This window comes from Zootoca vivipara, chromosome 5 (genome assembly GCF_965207765.1).
Source record: "Zootoca vivipara chromosome 5, rZooViv2.hap1.1, whole genome shotgun sequence".
Lineage (NCBI taxonomy): Eukaryota > Metazoa > Chordata > Lepidosauria > Squamata > Lacertidae > Zootoca > Zootoca vivipara.
In genome coordinates this window covers 76,405,789-76,423,512 of record NC_142588.1, presented here as the reverse complement: position 1 = coordinate 76,423,512, position 17,724 = coordinate 76,405,789, and the positions used below count along the sequence as shown (strand labels likewise).

Below are 17,724 nucleotides of genomic sequence, written 5' to 3'. Positions count from 1 at the left end.
AGGTAAAATTATAGGCTCGCTTTTAGCCCAGTAGGAATTCCAAAGGCATGAGGGCTCTCCTACCTATGCATTTGACATTGGCACCTAGGGATTTGAAGTCCCTTGTCTAACCTTGGTTGGCAGGGCTGAATTGGGCTGCAGTTCTAGAGAAGTCGAAGATGTGATTGGGGAAAGACTACAGGTTTCCTCTGTAAATGAATTCACTCTCCAGAAACTGTCTGGGCTGACCACCGCATAGCGATTACAGTGTGTGCGTTATCTGGATGTGGTATGCCCCAAATAGCTTATGCGGGAAATACAATGCTGTTATAGCAGTCTTGTGCAAAGCTTATTCGTCAGCTTTCCTCCTCTGTCCATCTTAGCAACCACCCACAGCGTGTCTGTGTGCCAGATAACCCGGCAGCAGCCTCTAGAGTTACCCTTTCGGTTTTGCCAAGGGGAAGACTGTGTCCAAATTGAAAGCATGGGAGACGGTCCCTCAAAATGTGACTGTCGGTGAGGCAAGCGAGAGCCTCACACCTGCAATATTATCATCACCATCTGCCGTGGAATCAGCCCTGAGTGTCAGCGCACGTGGCTTGAAGGATCAAACATGCAGAATGATTTCATGCATTTATTCTAGTTAGTACATTTCCTTCTGCTGTAGAACTCCGGGCACGGCACATGGAGGACCCTACGTGGTCTGGGCCTGTTCAAGCACTGAATGGACCCAGACCTGCTTAGCTTCAGCAAGGCGGCTCCATCATTTGTCCTCAGACTATGCCCTGGCTGGGACATTTGATCCCCGGAACGAACACCCAGTGACTTGAGCTGCATGCAAACTAGTTTGTTTCCCAGGAGAATTTTCCGGGAACAGCTCACACTGTTCACACCAGATAGCAAGCAGAATGGCTGCTGGTGCCTCCTCTTTGGGATTAGGGCAGGGTAAGTCTGTTTGTTCCTCTTTGTAGAGGAACAAACTTTCCCAGAGATCAATGTCTAAATTGACACTGTCAGGAACAGCAGATAATATGCGGTCTGGGAAAACTCAAGCTTGTCACTCCCTAGCTGGCAGATCTGACGCAGGCCTAGCAAAGGAGTCTTCTTGAAATGCCACCCCACCCACTGACTACATTTTTGCGCGGGATGCAGATCTGCATATATGCCTGGGGAGGCTTCAATTTAGGTGACAGGTTGGAACCCTCCCTGCCAGCAGATCTCCTAATGAGTATATGCAGGCCAGAGATTGCTTGGTGATAATTATTCATTTGCAATATGTTTGTGCTGCCTTTCTGCAAACCTCCAAGGTGGTGTGCACTACAATAGATCAGAGAGAGTAATGTGAACACCATTTTAGAAAATAAAACCAGCAACAAGCTACAAGAAAGGAGATTCAGACTAAACATCAGGGAGAACTTTCTGACAGTAAGAGCTGTTCAGAAGTGGAACAGTCTCCCACGGAGAGGTGGTAGACTCTCCTTCCTTGGAGGTTTCTAAGCAGAGGTTGGATGGCCATCTGTCATGGATGCTTGAGCTGAGATTGCTTGCCTGCAGGGGGTAGGACTAGATGACGCTTGGGATCCCTTCCAGCTCTACAATTCTATGGTTACTAAAAACAAATCTAAAGGTAAAATTAAAGGGATGCTTCCTAATGCAGAGGAAGGGAGGGAGACCCGTTGTAACTCTAATGGGAGCACATGTCACAGTGTGGGAGAGACACAGGACAAAGCCCTCTCATGTCTGACATCAAGCGGACTTCTGCAAGTGGTGGTACCATTCAATGGGCCTCTCCTGCAGATTTTAATAACTGGACAGGTTAATGGTTAAAAGCAACACCTTTGATCGCGCCTGGAAAGCATCTAGCTTGAGATTTCCACCAAAGAGCTCAGGATGGCACACCCTGGGTTCCCCCCATGTTATACTTACAATAAATCTCTGAAGTAGATTGGGTTGAGAATTGGTGGTGTTTAAAAGATCACTCACTAAACATCATGGTTGAGCAGGGATTTGACAGACCCACTACTGTACTTTCCCCCACCATACCCAACATTGATTCAATAAAAATGTAGCATTATGAGACAAGCTGTATTCCAAAGGAATGCACAGATTCTTCTGTGATTTGTTCTGACTGAGTTATTTTACTGCACAAACAAATTCTGTGCTTTGGTTATTCAATTACACACACACACACACACACACAGAGAGAGAGAGAGAGAGAGAGAGAGAGAGAGAGAGAGAGAGAGAGAGAGAGAGAGAGAGAGAGAGAGAAAGTTTTCACAGTCTACCTGGTTAAAATTTACCTTAAACTTTTAACAACCTTTGTTACAATAAATATTTTCCACACAAAAAGTACAGATCCCTCCTCTTATCTCTGGACGTTTGCAGAAATCACGTCCTGTGAACATTGAGAAACGGCTTATTCTTGCGATGAAAGTTACATGTTTCCTCTCCTAGGCGTCGAGCCTGCCTTCCGTGTGCGGGAAATAAAGATAAGAATCATTGCAGATGGTGGTTTGCCCATCTATCACACAATCTGTTTTCTGTAAGGAGGAAATGGAGACCTATCATTTGGGTAAAGCACAGAACGGTGAGCTGAACAGAAATGCAATAAAATACCAGCCAGGTGTTCTGTGCCGAGTGCTACACATGTCTGATGCTGTTCTCAGGAGCAAAGAAAGATTAATTGCAAACCAGTTTCCCCCATTTTAAGGAACAAGCACAATCTTGAGATAAAGCACTGATTAAAACAACAACCCCAACCCTCATTAACTTCAGCAAAATGTGGCAATAGCTATTAAGTTATTGGGAGGAAGTGATTGTGTCCTCTTGGGCTTCATTATACAGAGGCAAGGGAAAAAGGGAGTTTAGTTGGACATACACCCTGGACTTTAAGGCTTTGAGGAGGTGTTACTTGCAATACTGTGTCCAATTCTGGGTACCACAATTTAAGAAGGATGCTGACAAGTTGGAACGTGGGCAGAGGAGGGCAACCAAGATGATCAAGGGTCTGGAAACCAAGCCTTATGAGGAGTGCTTGAAGGAGCTGGGTATGTTTAGCCTGGAAAAGAGGAGACTGAGAGAGGATATGATAGCCATCTTCAGATATCTTAAGGGCTGTCATATGGAAGAGGGAACAAGCTTGTTTTCTCCTGCTCTGGAGGGTAGGACTCAAACCAATGGCTTCAAGTTGCAAGAGAGGAGATTGCAACTAAAACATTCCAACAGTAAGCTGTTCGGCAGTGGAACAGACTCACACTAGAGGTGGTGGACTCTCCTTCCTTGGGAGTTTTTTAAACAGAGGTTGGATGGCCATATATCATGGATGCTTTAGCTGAGATTCCTGCATTGCAGGGGGTTGGGCTGGATGACCCTTGGGGTACCTTCCATCTCTATAATTCTAAGTATTGGGAGGGAGCGCTGTAAAGGTAATAGAGCGGCTTGAAATGCAACATGCAAAAGTGTGCGTGCACTAACATGCAAAAGTGTGCGTGCACATGAGAGGAAGCAAGAATCTTAAAAATGTGCAGGAATGGGATCGGATCCTGCTCTAGTTAAGTCCTGGCCTCATATGCCACACATCTGCATCAACAGATGTATCCATTAAGTTTAGTAGCTCCAGATGTGCATTTGTATAATACATGAAGAACAAGTGTAATGTATCCCAAATACATCATTTTGTGTTGGATTTTTGTTTGTTCATTGCTGCTGCCCCCCCCCCACTTTCCCTTTTCTTTAAAGCTAATTTCCTCAATGGTCCTGCTTGGTTGGTCTCTCCTACCACACCTTGGGAGCCTGTACATTCTAGCTGGTTCGCCTATGAGCCGAGCTACGTGATCAGCAGCAGCATGTGGTCAGTTTTTTGCTCAATGGCACCTCTTCAAAATGCTCGTGGAATGGGAGTCTTTGCAGTTGGAATGCTCCCTTTTATGAAAGACTCTTTACACCCCCTTTTCTTCCCGATATACTTTGGGGGGGATGGGGAAGGCTTTGTCCTATTGCTTACTGCAAGAGTGGGGCATCTCAGGCCTGGGTGGTGGTGGTGGAGATATGCAGCCCTCCAGATGTCTCTATCCAGCCCCCCCCCCCGATCTTGTCCATCACCCATGTTCCTTGGGTCCTTCTGACTGTATGTATCCTTGGAACTGAGATTCAGGGGAAGAAGGGTTATAGTTCGTGGATAGAGCATCTGCTTTCCATGCAAAGATCCCGGGTTCAGCATCTCTAGGTAAGACCCCAGCCTGAATGTCTGAGGAGCCACTGCCAGCCAGTGCTAAGCTAGAAGAACCAAGTGTCCATCCTATGTTCCCATCACGCCTCTTGGTGATGAAGAGCCTGTGTTTATGTGCATAGAAACCTCTGGCTTGTGTGGCTGGAATGCAGCTTATAGTCACATAAGATTGCTCCACCCACTGTTACCTTTGGCCTGGCCCACTTTTAACTCAGGACACACACCTTGCTTGCATGTGGCCCCCATAAAGCTGCCCAGGAGGGAAGGTGGCCCTTGGATTGGAAAAAGCTTCCCCAGTCCGCCTTTCTGTGTACAGTGTGCAAGTCAACTCCTCAGACGTGCTGTTTATTTTGCTTCTGGAGCTTCTCGAGTCAATCCCCTTTGTCCTTCTGCTGTTCTTGAGCAACTGAAGTACACTCATCGGGAGAGTGCTGCAGAGAGAATAGCCGTTTTGCCAAACGTGCTGATGATGTAGGAAGCTACCCAGAATTGCCTATTGATTAAGGCCAGGTCTGCTCAGAAACAGAACTGCGGCAGGGTACTGCTAAGGCAAGATAAATATACTTGTTTGGGAGTGGGACTCCCAATCACCTCCAAGCTTTGTTGGCTCCAAGATTTTGAGGGTGCTTGGATACATCCCACCAGAGTTGGTCTCCTTAAACTATGGTTACCAGATTTTTTTCGGGGACACTTTTTTTGTGAAACAGAGTAGCAACAGGGTCATTAGTGGGGATGGTGAGGCAAAAGACCCTGGGCCCAAGAATGCATATTGTATAAAGGTGCAAAGCCCTTCTTTCGCACCCTGTGAAACATAAATGCAGTTTTTTTTTAAAAAAAAAACTGGGCAACGGTGTGCAACCCGCCCATGGCTCCTGAGCCTTCCCCGATCTCCTTCCCCCTTTGTTTTGACAAATCAGGGGAGGCTCCGGAGTCATGGGCAGGCATTGCCCAGGAGGGGCCAGCCTGGTAGTGCAGTTGGCTCTGGTGCCACAGCAGCGAGCAGCTCCTAAAGCCAGCCAGAGCCAACTGCGCTAACAGCCTGGCTCTGGACTGCTGAGGCTGCCGCTGCAACATTTCCCGGGGACAGATTTGCAAATCCGGGGACTGTCCCCAGGAACTGGGGACGTCTGGTAACCCTACCTTAAACAAGAAGTGACAGGACATGAAAATGAAGGGTTCTCTTGCACCTGATCTTCCTAGCAGGGTTAGAAACTGATATATGAAAACTAGGAGCTAAATGGCACTTTATACCTAGATTATGGGCGCAACAACAGAATGTCCAGGCGCACTTTTTAATAACAAGAATACAAAGCTGAAAATGAATGAACGGCAGCTAAAGTATTATGTTCATTTTTCACATGGTCTAGTCCTTCTCCGGCCCAAACCCCTAATATTCTTAAGAACTTCTCCAGTCTTCAGAGAGTAGCTGGAAGTGGGGAGGCAGAAAAAGGTCCTCCTTTCCTTCCACTCTGCAGTTTTAATCTGAAATCTTAGGTGCAGTACTGTGCCCAGAGCTCAGAAACTGCTCGAGCTAATGAAATTCTCTGTCGCAAAATGCGCCAAGAACAAGGGGAGTTTCGAGGACTGCTTCCTGGGTACTCTTTGCAAAGTTGAGAATGGTGCTGTGGTTAAAGTGGCAGGGCCTCTGCTCTGCACATGCCCAACCATGCCATTTTTCCAGAGCCACAACAAAGTGATTTTTCCACTGCTCTAAAGATATGTGTGGGAGGCAACTTCCACCCATGCTTGGCTCTTTAACAGTTTGCACTTGCCCCATAAACTCCTCAACCAAAGATTATGGGCAGACATCGAGCAGAGAATGAGATAGCGGCTCGCTTCAAACACTTCATGCCTCACCTCATACTTTGAACGACTACAATGCAAATTCTGGATTCTTAAGACAGAAGATAATCTTCGCCTGCTACAGATGGGTTAGAAAATCTGGCCCGAGTATCAAAACGGTCTGAAATGCAACCAAGTCATGGAGCTGACATGTGTCCTGCTTTATAGAGGACAATTTTCTCTTTGAAGGAGTCCTCTCTGTGCATGGCTGAAAAACAAAGAATTCCAGGGAGGGAAAACAGGTGCTTGAAAGTTGTCAGCTTGTTAGCTCCTGGGCAGCTAGCATACCTGCTCACAGTTTCACCCTTGTATGCATTGGATTTTTACTTAAGTTGTAGTGATCATTTCTAATTTTGCATATACACGTGCCAATGAAAACGTGCAAATTTTATGTAAATCTGCATCCTCGGGTAGGGTGTAATCCACTGCTTTACCAACTCCATACTTTTCTGCAAGTGTAGGACCTTTGATGGAGGAAAAGTGGAAGTTGCCACCCTTGGCGGCTGATTCTGGGTATCATTAGAGCAGAAAATTGTATTTTTCCTGCTGGGGAGAAGTGGGGAAAGAATAATAGAATCATAGAGTTGGAAGAGACCACAAGGGCCATCCAGTCCAACCCCCTAAAGAACTTGTGGGATTCTGTGCATCTGGTCCCAAAATAATGTGGGTGGCCTTGGACACCATTTTCTGTTCTCGGTCAGCTTCAGGCCACCTCTGCTTTTCTGCAAGACGGAAACCCTTTTTGTGCATTCTTGTGTAACCATCCTCTCAGCACCCGCATTGCTGAAATTGGATTGATCCAAGCAGCAGCCAGACAGTGTAGCAGTGCTAATTAATGCAGTTGGAAATGCATTACTCAGCTGAGGGAGACAACAGGTTCCACAATGCCAAGAGCAGCACAATCTCCTCTTTTTCCCCTATCGCAAAAGAAAACCTAATGTTATACACTAGGCAGAATGATAAATAGCCTGATCAAAAACTTACTAAAGGTGCAGCAATTGTTTTCACTTTATGAATTTTAAAATCATTAACTTAAAACGAAGCAGTTCCTTTTCCAAGATTAAGCCACGAAAAGAAAAACCTCTCTTTTCTTGCCCTGTGCTTTTTCTTGGTTGGATTGCATTAGATTTGGGTCCAAACCATCACCTTAAGAGGTTAAGCTTTAAGGCAGGCATCCCCAAACTGTGGCCCTCCAGATGTTTTAGCCTACAACTCCCATGATCCCTAACTAACAGAACCAGTGTTCGGGGATGATGGGAATTGTAGTCCAAAACATCTGGAGGGCCGAAGTTTGGGGATGCCTGATATAGATTATCAGTGGCATAGGCCATATTTCATTTGCACTCCCGTTTCACACAGCTAGTAACAAATTTCTCTGCATGCTATGAGCAATGCATATTGTTCCTAAGTTACCCAACAGTCAAAATCCAAAATGAGCTCTTCATTATCTAGGATGGGAGTTGCATGCAAACTGTTGATCCTGGAAAATGGTGCAGAACCTTCGAAAAACAGCGAGTGCAGACCACACAGGGTCTCCGATGAACTTGACGAGGGCACCGCTTCCACCTATTTTTTCACAGCCAACAGGCACCCACTTCTCTATGCTGCTCTCAGGCGATGAACAAGATGCCAACCTCATGCTAGTGGGCTATGAGACGACTTCCTCATTTCTGGACTCACTTCTCATTCTCATCAGCTGCCCACATGCAGGCTTCCCTCCAACCCTGAAACTGGACTTTTCCAGCCCAGTGCACATTTTTTACATGCTGGCAATTCAGCAGCTTTTACAGGTCCTGGTTAAAGGGGCCAAAATCAAGCTCTCACCCATTCATGCAACTCCGAGATCGCCTTCAGTGCTGGCCCGCCTGTCAAAAGGTTGATGCACGGGATCAAGTTCTGCTTCACCAACACATTCCCTGCAAGGAACATGAGTGCACAAAGCAGCCCCCAGCAGGCCTGAACGCTGCTGCTGACGTTGCTAGGGGGTGTGTGAGCATGGTTTTGGGGGGAAAGTGGCCTTGCAGGCAAAGTGTTTCCTCACCCTTGCTCCAGGGGGAGATGGGTTCCCCAGATGCTACCTGCAGAGACTTGTATGGGATTTCACTGCTGTGACCACAACAGTTGCAGCCAAACCTAAATTCAAGTTTGAGAAATCTTTGTGCTGGGAGGCAGCAGAAGACAGAAGCAGCAATGCTTTATAAGCGAGAGGTTTAACACTGACATCTGAGCTTGGATTGCTAGGAGAGGCTGTTTTGCAGCAGCATCTGAACCAAGAAAACGCCTCTGCGCATTTTGTTTTGTTTTTAAAGGTGAGAATTCTGCTCTTTGGGCTTGCATGGAATGTCAGCTGCCCAGTAAGAAGGAAAGCTAAGCTAGGCTGTCCCTGTGCCTTGAACAGCAGCTTAATTTGCACAAATCAGCAGGCGGAACATTCTGCAACATGGAGCAAAGTATCTGCAGATCGAGCTGCGGGAGCAAACGTTGGCAGCCTGAGAATGGCGCAAAGCTTAACCAGGCAAGCCGGACTACAAATAAGCATTTGAGACGCACATGTTAAGGTTCTTTTTTTAAAACATTAAGTTTACTAACATAAATAGTGTTTATAACAAAAGGCACAGGTTTTTCTTTTCTCCCCTCGACTATAAACAATGGAAAAATATTTACAGTTTGCACAGAATATAGCAAGTACACAATTGGTCTTTTTCAGGAGTTTTAAAAATGTCTTTTTTCCCCTGCCCCCCTCCCTCCCTAACCCCTTAGCATCTTTATTCAGAGTTCCGCAATTGTTTCTTTTTCCCCCCCTCCGCAGCAAAAGGGATCCAATTCTACAAATATCAGGTTAAAAAAAGGTTGTTACAACAACAACAAATCAACATGAAGCAATTCTCTCTCACACATCCCCATTTTGTTCTCAGATCACGACGACGTTACTAACTTCTTCATACTGGATTACGAAATAGGGATAGCTCTGGTCATCGTTGAAAATGACGAAGATCTGAGGCTCGAAGTAGTTGTCCACGCAGGAGTCGTACAGGTCGCTGGTGATGCTGGTGGGGTTCATGGGCGGAGGCCTTCGCATGGTGTGGTTGCCGACCGTGTACCTCCCTGTCAGTACTTTAGCCAGGAACATATAGTGGATCCCTTTGGGAGATCGCTTGGAGAAGTTGTGCGAGTAGCTGGCTTTCCGGGCAAAGTAGCTGCCTTGCCCAAACATGGTGGCATGCTTCCCACAGACCCGGGGGTCAAAATTATGCTTGCAGATTCCGTCGACCACATCCTGCGAGGTGCCGTGGAACAAATGTCTTTCGTTCATAATCCTGTCCAGTCCTGTCATCTTTTTAGACATGTACTCCTTTTTCCTGGAAGCGGGAAAACAAAAGGAACCAGTGAGTTCCAACAGGCACGCGGTAAAAAAAATATAATTACAAAAATCTCCATGCACGAATTGATGTGGAACAAAACAAGCACACCCTCCTTTGCGCTGTGTGTGTGGGGTTTAATGCCTGAAGGTTTGTGTTGCCGATACTCAATGTATGGTCCTAAATCACAGGGTGCAACAATTTCGGCTCCAAAATACTCCTTGTCTATCTAACTCTTGCCTCTCTGCGCTTCTTAAGGGGAGCTTAAGTAAAGCTCTGAGGATATTACCTCAGACTGGAAGTAGAGAGCTAAAAAGGACAGAAGTCCAGCATAATGACTTTATTGCCAAGCTTCTGGGACATGCCAGACTGACAGCTGGAATACCTGAAAGTATCATTGCATTGAAATAACAACACACATTTAAAACAGACGCGAGTGCCTTCTTACACATACTATACTAGTAGTGTTAGGGAAAGGCTAGCCCAGAACATGAACACACGCACATTCCCCTTCCTTGTTGTGCAAGCTATCTATCTATCTATCTATCTATCTATCATCTATCTATCTATCTATCTATCTATCTATCTATCTAACTATCTAACTAACTAACTAACTATCAGCAAGCAGTATTTTACATGGGAGAGCATTCAGGGCTCTGATTCTCCCACAGCTACAGCAACAAGGACCACAGGGATTTCTGGTTTTCTGATGCACAGGTAAAAAACCCTCCACCTAGACTGGAAAATGGGTCACCTCCCCACCCTGCATAGTTTTGCTTCAGTGTCCCTTGCAGCAAAATGTGTCCCTGGTTTAGCAAATGTAGAAAGAGGCCAGCAAATTTTAATTCAAGCTGCTCACTTTTAAGACCTCTCCAAAAGGAACAATTACTCCTCAAAGTCCTGAGCTGCCAGGTTCAACAAAAGGACTTCTCATTTCTAAAAAAAAAACTAAACAAAAAAACCCCAACCAAAAATGGTAGAACAGGAAGTGACAATGGTAGAAAATTCAGAGCAATTTCTGGGCTTTTGCTAGCATTCCTAACAATGAGAGCCAGAATCAAACACGCTCCCACGACTCTGGTGTTTTTGACTGGGTACACAAAACAGCGACTCATTTTTAACAAAATGCTTACACTTTGTATTAACAATAAAACTGCCCTTCACAACTGGGCCAATTCATTTTACATGGTAGTTGCAGTACTGGATTTCCTGCAATATGCAGCTGGTTGGACCAGACGACGTTTGAGGACCCCCTTCCAACTCAACGATCCTCCCCCGACGAAAGCGGGGAGGGTTTCCCCCAATTAATAAGGAGGAGGAGAATTGTTAATATATGCGTTGGGCTCACCTCTTATACTTCTCCCACAAAAACTGGTTCTGAACTCGCAGTATTTTCAAAATTTTGTATTTGGTCTCCGGCACAGTCTTATGAAAGAGATTGTAAATGGTTCTGTAGCTTTTGTCTTCCTTTGACACAGGCACTTGGACGAAGTCCTGAGCTGGATCCATGCTGACCCACGTTTCAGGGTAGAAGTTTGGAGAGGGAACGGCAGTCGGGGATAAGACTTGTGAGTCGGCTGTCGGCACCACGGGTACTGTGGGACTGCCACCGAGAGTCCTGACGTGGGGAGAAATTGGGATATTGGATCAGTACAACAACAACGAAAAAACAGTAATCTGAATATGTACTTTTAGAAGTATTTGGAAACAAGATTTCTTTTGTTTGGAGCAGGGCAACTGTTCACTATAAGAACCACCCTCCTGGATCGACCCAACGACCCATCTAGTTCAGCATCCTGTTCTCACAGTGGCCAACCAGGTGCCCACTGAGGGGAGATATAAATTCAATGAATAAAAATAAAATAAATAAAGCAACAGCACTCTCCCCTCCTGTGGTTTCCAGCCGATGGATATTCAGATAGCACGCTCCCTATGTTTTCAGGGCTTCTTCAGTAGTCTAGTCTCAAAGTATTGATGCGTTTACTGCCGTTTGATACAATTTATTGGCTTAATCTTACAACGCTAAATCGCTTAGCCTCTGAGACTGGAGGAGGAACATCATGGTCAGTTATCTAGGTTGTGGGTTGTACTTGGGAACAATCACATGATATACCATTATACCTTCAAGCCTAAGTTTTTAATTTAGAAAGCTAGGGGCAAAAAGGACCGACCACCAGGATAAATAGCAGCAGCTCGTATGATAATATTACTGGGATCCACGGACACAGAGTCGTCTTGGGATTTTTCACTGGGCTTGCAACGCCGTGCTGTAGAAACACAGCATGTTTTCGATGCGTATGGCCTGTCCTAGTGATTGCTCCTGCATCTGCTCAAGCTGGTCCCAGGTGAGGAATCCCACCCCTCCTACAAGGAGACACAGTTCCCGGAACATTAACCTGCCGTCAAGGAGGTCCCACGAGCACAGACCACGGAACACACTTCTGTGTATTTAAAACCTGAACACCAGGTGTTCAAAGCTGGTTGGCTAACAGCAGCAATGGACTTCATCAAGGCTGCTACTACACTGGGGCTCAATGGAATTTCTGCACAATTTCCCCACGTGTAAAAGGCCCACCGTGCTGATGTTCTGACCAATCTAGCCACTTTCCTCTCTGTGGTCTGTCTCTCCTCTCTAGGAAGAAACTCTGTCCACAACTAACTTTTTCAATTTCCAAACGGCATTGCCTTTATAGCATCTCCTTCCATTCTGTTTCCCCTAAACCGCAGAGGACAACCAGAAGTACAGTGAGGGGAATGGGAGTATTTAATCCTCTCCCAAACACATAATGGCCCAATGGAGGGGGGGGGAACTACACCTCCTTCCAATATTTGGGGAAGGGGCAATGCCCACTTGGCTACAGAATAGTTAGAAGCCTTGAAGCCAAGTTGCCATTCTACTTCCAGCTGCGGGGAAGCACCCTAGATCAGTTTTATCCCTGCTGAATTTCTGGTAGTTTCAAACCACATGCAACTCTTGTGACCTAAAAGTCTTGTGGAGCAGAACCCAAGGGATGCATATGACCAAGGGTTATATTCCAAAAGGCTGCAGTAACAGCTGGTCCTTAAAGGTGCTATAAGACCTTGTGATTCCTAAGAACAGATTTACATAGCTGCTGACCCGTTAACTAATTTTGAAGCAGCAACTACCCATACTAAAGGAGGTTCGCCTCTTTTGGAGCTAGCCAGATAGCCCAGCCCACCACCAACAGGGCTCCTAAGCCTCTATAATGTGGGGCGAAGGCAAAACTCCACCCAATGCCGTTCCTCTGACCCACAGAGCATCAGCAAGCAGATTTTGAAAAGGACAGGAGCTTCAGCAGGGTCAGGCACCAGCTCCTGGGAATTATTATCCAATCCCAAAAGGCCCGATGACCTGTCATATTGATTGGTTCACGCAGCAACTGCTGTAATTGCCCACTGATGCAAAATTTCCAGAGCTGCTCCCCATCTCCTGTACAGTGCCAGGGAAATAATGCAAGGAATATCAGAACAGAAATTCCCTTAATACAGCCGAGGGACCCAGAAGAGAGTATGGTAAGCACAGAGGTCATACACAGAAGTTGGATAAATCAGATGCATCTAAAGCATGATGCTATGCAGCTAAGCCCACCCGAAAAATCAGAAGGTGGCCATTCATTAACATTTGGGTAGTAAGTCAAGAGCTCTCAATAAAGAAACACAGGCACTTCAGCGTTAGCAAGGGGGTTGTGGGGGGTTCACCCACGTCCATTTGCCCCAAAATAATGGTCACTGCTGAAAAGGATTCCCATCACTTACTGCAAGTATGGCATGAGGATCACACAGGAGCGGAAAAAAGGTCTCTTCTTGATTTCTCTCCGAATGCACGAATTCTGCTGGAAGCCATCTTTAATGTTCAGGACGTAACGGTTGTGCCACGTAACAAACCGGACCTCTGCCAGCCCTCGGTAGTTGGCTTCTTCTATCAATCGCACGACAGGCTGTTTTGTTTTGATTAAAAAAAACAACCAAGTAAAAATTAATAATCCCACGCCACCGGTGCAAATATACTTTTGGTTTCGCTCCACTGGTTTTTTTTCCGGCAGGGTTTTCCAGTTCTGCTATCATTAAAGATAGTGCTAGGTACGACTATATGCATTATCCTGAAGGATTACGGTTGACAACCCCCCTCCCCCTCCCCTCCCCGCCACACTGAAATGGAAGTTGGAACAACTGAGCAGAAGCAGATTAGATTCAATGGCCTTTCCAGTCTTCAGCTTCTGGAAGGTGGGGACCTTCCAGAAGAAGAGGACACATGCATATTTAAACTCCTTCCAGCTTCTCCTTCCAGCTTCTGGAGAACTTCTGGAAGGAGAGGATACATGTGTATTTAAACCTCTCTTGTGAAAGTTAAGGGTGTTAAGCATCAATTGGGTGTTCCTTGAAGGGACACTGGTAAGCAGCATAGCTGCCAAGTTTTCCCTTTTCTCGTGAGGAAGCCTATTCAGCATAAGGGAAAATCCCTTTAAAAAAGGGATAACTTGGCAGCTATGGTAAGCAGTTGCACAAGGTCTTATTTCTGCGAACATGACAAGTGTTTTCCTATCGACCCAGCACTCCCTTAAGATCTGACAGTTGCTAGAAGGCAACTCCCATCATCCCCGGCCAGTGGCTATACTGGTTGGAGCTGGTGCGAGTTGGGAGTCCAGCCACATCTGGAGTGCATAACATTGACAAGCCCTGAACTGGTCAATGGATACTTCCTCTCCTCTTCCTCACCCACCTGTGCCCTGCTGCCAAATCTGCCCCGGAAAGTCTGGAAAAACCCAAGAGCAGTTTTGGGGGCTAAGCAGATTTGGGAAGTCCCACTGAGCTTCCAAAACTTTCCACACGTAGCTATTTTTCTGGATACAGAAAAAGCTACCAATTTACGCACAACCTTTTCATTTATCCTTGAGCATCTTGCAAAGCAGGTTAGGCTTGTTAACGGTGATTTATAACCAAGACCACACAGTGGGGGGGCATCATGAACCAAGGCTTCCCACATCCACACACCCCAACATTATTCCTGAAACTTAAGGGCAACGGTGGGGGGGGGGGAAATACCTCTGAATATTCTCTCCAGCCAAAATGATCCCTGCAGAAATACTTCCAGATGGTGTAGTAGTTGGAGCTGGAACTTGTACACACAGGCGTAGACAGCCTCCTCAGCTGGTCAAATTCAGTCGTGTCATAGAGCGCCAAACCATTCAAGTCGACTAAAAACTCATGGCCCCTGTGGGGAGGGAGAAGAGCAAAGGGTAACAACTCAGTATTCCCTATCCATTCAAGAAGCGACTGGAGGTTATGATGTTTCAACAGTTGCAAAGCTTTGCCCATTCTTCCTTCTACAGATTGGGAGGCAAACCAAATGCGACCCACGGTTCCGCAAAACCAACCTCTCAGCCTAACTTACCTCACAGGGTTCTTGTGATGATGTAATAGGAGGAAGAGGAGAATGATACAAAAAGCCGGGGGCATATAAGCAATTTATTAATAAATTAATCGTCCACTTTTTTAAAGTGCCTTGTGGAAGATCAGGACAAAACCAGCTGGGCACCATCCTTTCATTCCACAGCACCGTCGCAAATAATTACCCTCTCCTCCAGCAGCGGCTGCTGCTGCTTTTTGGGGAGGGCGGGTGTTTCAAATCTGGGACCACGGTGTGTGTGTGTGTGTGTGTAGAAATGGGGTCAAACACCTCCCTGCACACCATAGCAGCAGTTATTTACATTAAGAGCATGTATGTCAATTGCATATCCTTTCATTTGGCTCCCAGAACTGACCGACTGGGTTTTGTGCAGGGAGAGAGACAAATGTGTGTGTGTGTGTGTGTGTGTGTGTGTGTGTGTGTGTGTGTAGCAGCGAACTATTAGGAGCAAGGAATACAAGCCAGAAAAATGAATACAAAACAGGATGCAGACTTTGTAGAATTTGCATGCCCTTGCCCCACACATCAGGGAGAACATTCTTGGGCAAGATGGATTTTCCTTGCATCAGTTCTGGGACAACACCTTCCTCCCCCTCACTCTGCAATCATGCATAATTTTTGCTGGAAAGCTACACACCTACTCAAGTTATCAGTTGGATGCTAAATGCTAATCAGACAGGAACCAGGTGCAACCAAAAACCCTTGTGAGTCAAATGCTCCAATTCATTCACAACACCACCATTTAGTGCTTCTTCCCTGCTGCCAAAGTTAAACAGGGCATGTGGTCCGTTGCGCAAGAGAAACGGGGGCAAAGGAAGCATGCTAGGTTCCTTGCACTGCACTAGTGTTGTTCTCTAGATCAGGGCAGCAGCCAACGCTCTCCCCCCAAATTTATGATCATACGCTTGCCGTCCGATGCAAGACATCCCGAGGTGACTTGCACACGCAACTGAAGAAAAGCACCACCAAGTTTAACAATAAAAACAATACCCACCCCTCAAAAAAACCAGAAACAGCAGTAAATGAGATTGCCACATCCCCTCAACTGCTACATATTTTCTCCAAAAAAAGCAGGTGGTTTGTAAAGGACAAATAGGGCAGAGCGCCACATTCCTTGCTGCACTTCCTTCTGCAATAACCCAGCGGGGAGCTCTATTAAGAAAAAGTGTTCAATTGCTGACAGAGAAGAAAGCCAATATTGTTTGCGTTTTGGAAGAAGAGAGACAGGCTGCTGTATTGGGGGGAGAGGGGGAATGCTTACAATATGTGAGGAGGAAGAAGGGATCTGGCACCTATGAGTAATTAACATGCTAGCTGTGGCACAAACCTTTCTATTCAACAGCCTACGTCATCAGATGCATAAAAACCAGCAAAGAAGCTGCTTTTCCTAAAGTTTCCTAAAGTTAAAACAGATCCATTTGTGCCATGAGATTTAATGAGAGAGAGAGCACTCCACACACAGGCAAGCAGAGATCATCGTGCTCCAGATCACCCACATGTTAATGTATAACCCGCAATTACTGGTGGACTTTACTTCTTTGCGGCAACTTAGCTCTGCTATCAAGGAAACCTTTTTGCAAATGGGGAAGTGCAAGCTCGATTAGGTGTCGCGCACCTGTTGCCAAGTCACCTGCTAAAACTTCTCTTTCAGTCACCTGTGCAGGAAGAAGGGAGGTGAAAAGATAAGATGAAGAGATAAGCAAAAGCTATTGACTTTTCCCCAGTTACAAGATGTAAACTGCGGTTGATTTGGCAAGACAACTTCCCCAGCCGCATTCCCTATAAGCATGCAACTTTAGGGATGCTATTTGTAGGGTTTTTGAATGGGTCAGAGGCGTAGTTTTGGGGGGGGTGCACACTGGGTGCCACACCATGGGGGGCACTTACAACTGCCCTACAGCTGATGGGGAGGCAGTGGCAGAGAGAAGTCCAGAATCATATGCTGGAATGGGTATTAAGTACGTAGTTCTTGATGTCACGGTGCAACAAGAGCAGACACATCTCTCACAATAATCCTAGAACAAGTCTGTGGAATGCTGTCCCCAAGGAAGTTCGCCAGGCACCTTCATTATACACCTTTAAGCGCCAGGCAAAAACGTTCCTCTTTAACCAGGCCTTTGGTTGATCCGATTTACATCCTATGTCCTTTTTTTTAAAGGTTTTTTTTTGGGGGGGGGGGTATTGGGCTACTGTTTTTATTTCTATTAGGCATGATGTGGTTTTATATCTTGCTTTTATTCTGAGACCCCCAGGTATAGGACGGTATATAAATTTAAATGAATGAATGAATCAACATTCAATGATGCTGAATTTTGGAAGATTCAAGGAATGGGAAAAGAAGTGCATCTCTTCACATGGCACATAGTTAACTATGGGAAAATCCTTAATTAAAACAAAAATAAACTATGGAATTTGCTCCTACAAGAGGTTGTGATGGTCACCAACTTGGATGGCTTCGAAAGAGTATTAGACAAACAGTTATCAGTGGCTGTCAGTCACAGTTGCTTTCTTCTACCACAACCACAGTCTAAGGCAAGATGCCTCTGAAGACCTGTCGCTAGGAATCACAGGTGAGCAGAAAGCTTAGCTGTTGATGTCTGCAAATGTAAATGGGGAAGAGTGCTAAGATTGCTCAGGTTCTGCTTGTGGGTTTTCCAGGGGCATATGGTTCCTCAGTGAGAAAAACAAGATGCTGGAGTAGATGGGCCTGATCCAACAGGTGCTTTTATGTTCTTAAAAGGTAAAGCCCCTGACCATTAGGTCCAGTCGTGACAGACTCTGGGGTTGCGCGCTCATCTCGCATTATTGGCCGAGGGAGCCGGCGTACAGCTTCCAGGTCATGTGGCCAGCATGACAAAGCCGCTTCTGGCAAACCAGAGCAGCACACA

At 46.0% G+C, this 17,724-nt stretch overlaps 1 protein-coding gene across 2 annotated transcripts in view; it reads right to left on the bottom strand.

Moving 5' to 3' along the window:
• Positions 1–8,602: 8,602 nt before the first annotated feature.
• Positions 8,603–17,724, bottom strand: part of TIPARP (TCDD inducible poly(ADP-ribose) polymerase) — a 30,848-nt gene continuing 21,726 nt past the window's right edge. For both annotated transcript variants that reach the window (XM_035133175.3, XM_060274458.2), the window contains exons 3-6: positions 14,473–14,641; positions 13,186–13,367; positions 10,757–11,026; positions 8,603–9,408 (exon numbers count right to left, since the gene is read on the bottom strand). In XM_035133175.3, the coding sequence (XP_034989066.1) occupies positions 8,961–9,408; positions 10,757–11,026; positions 13,186–13,367; positions 14,473–14,641 (1,069 nt within the window). In that variant the 3' untranslated portion in view covers positions 8,603–8,960. The remainder of the gene's footprint in view (positions 9,409–10,756; positions 11,027–13,185; positions 13,368–14,472; positions 14,642–17,724) is intronic.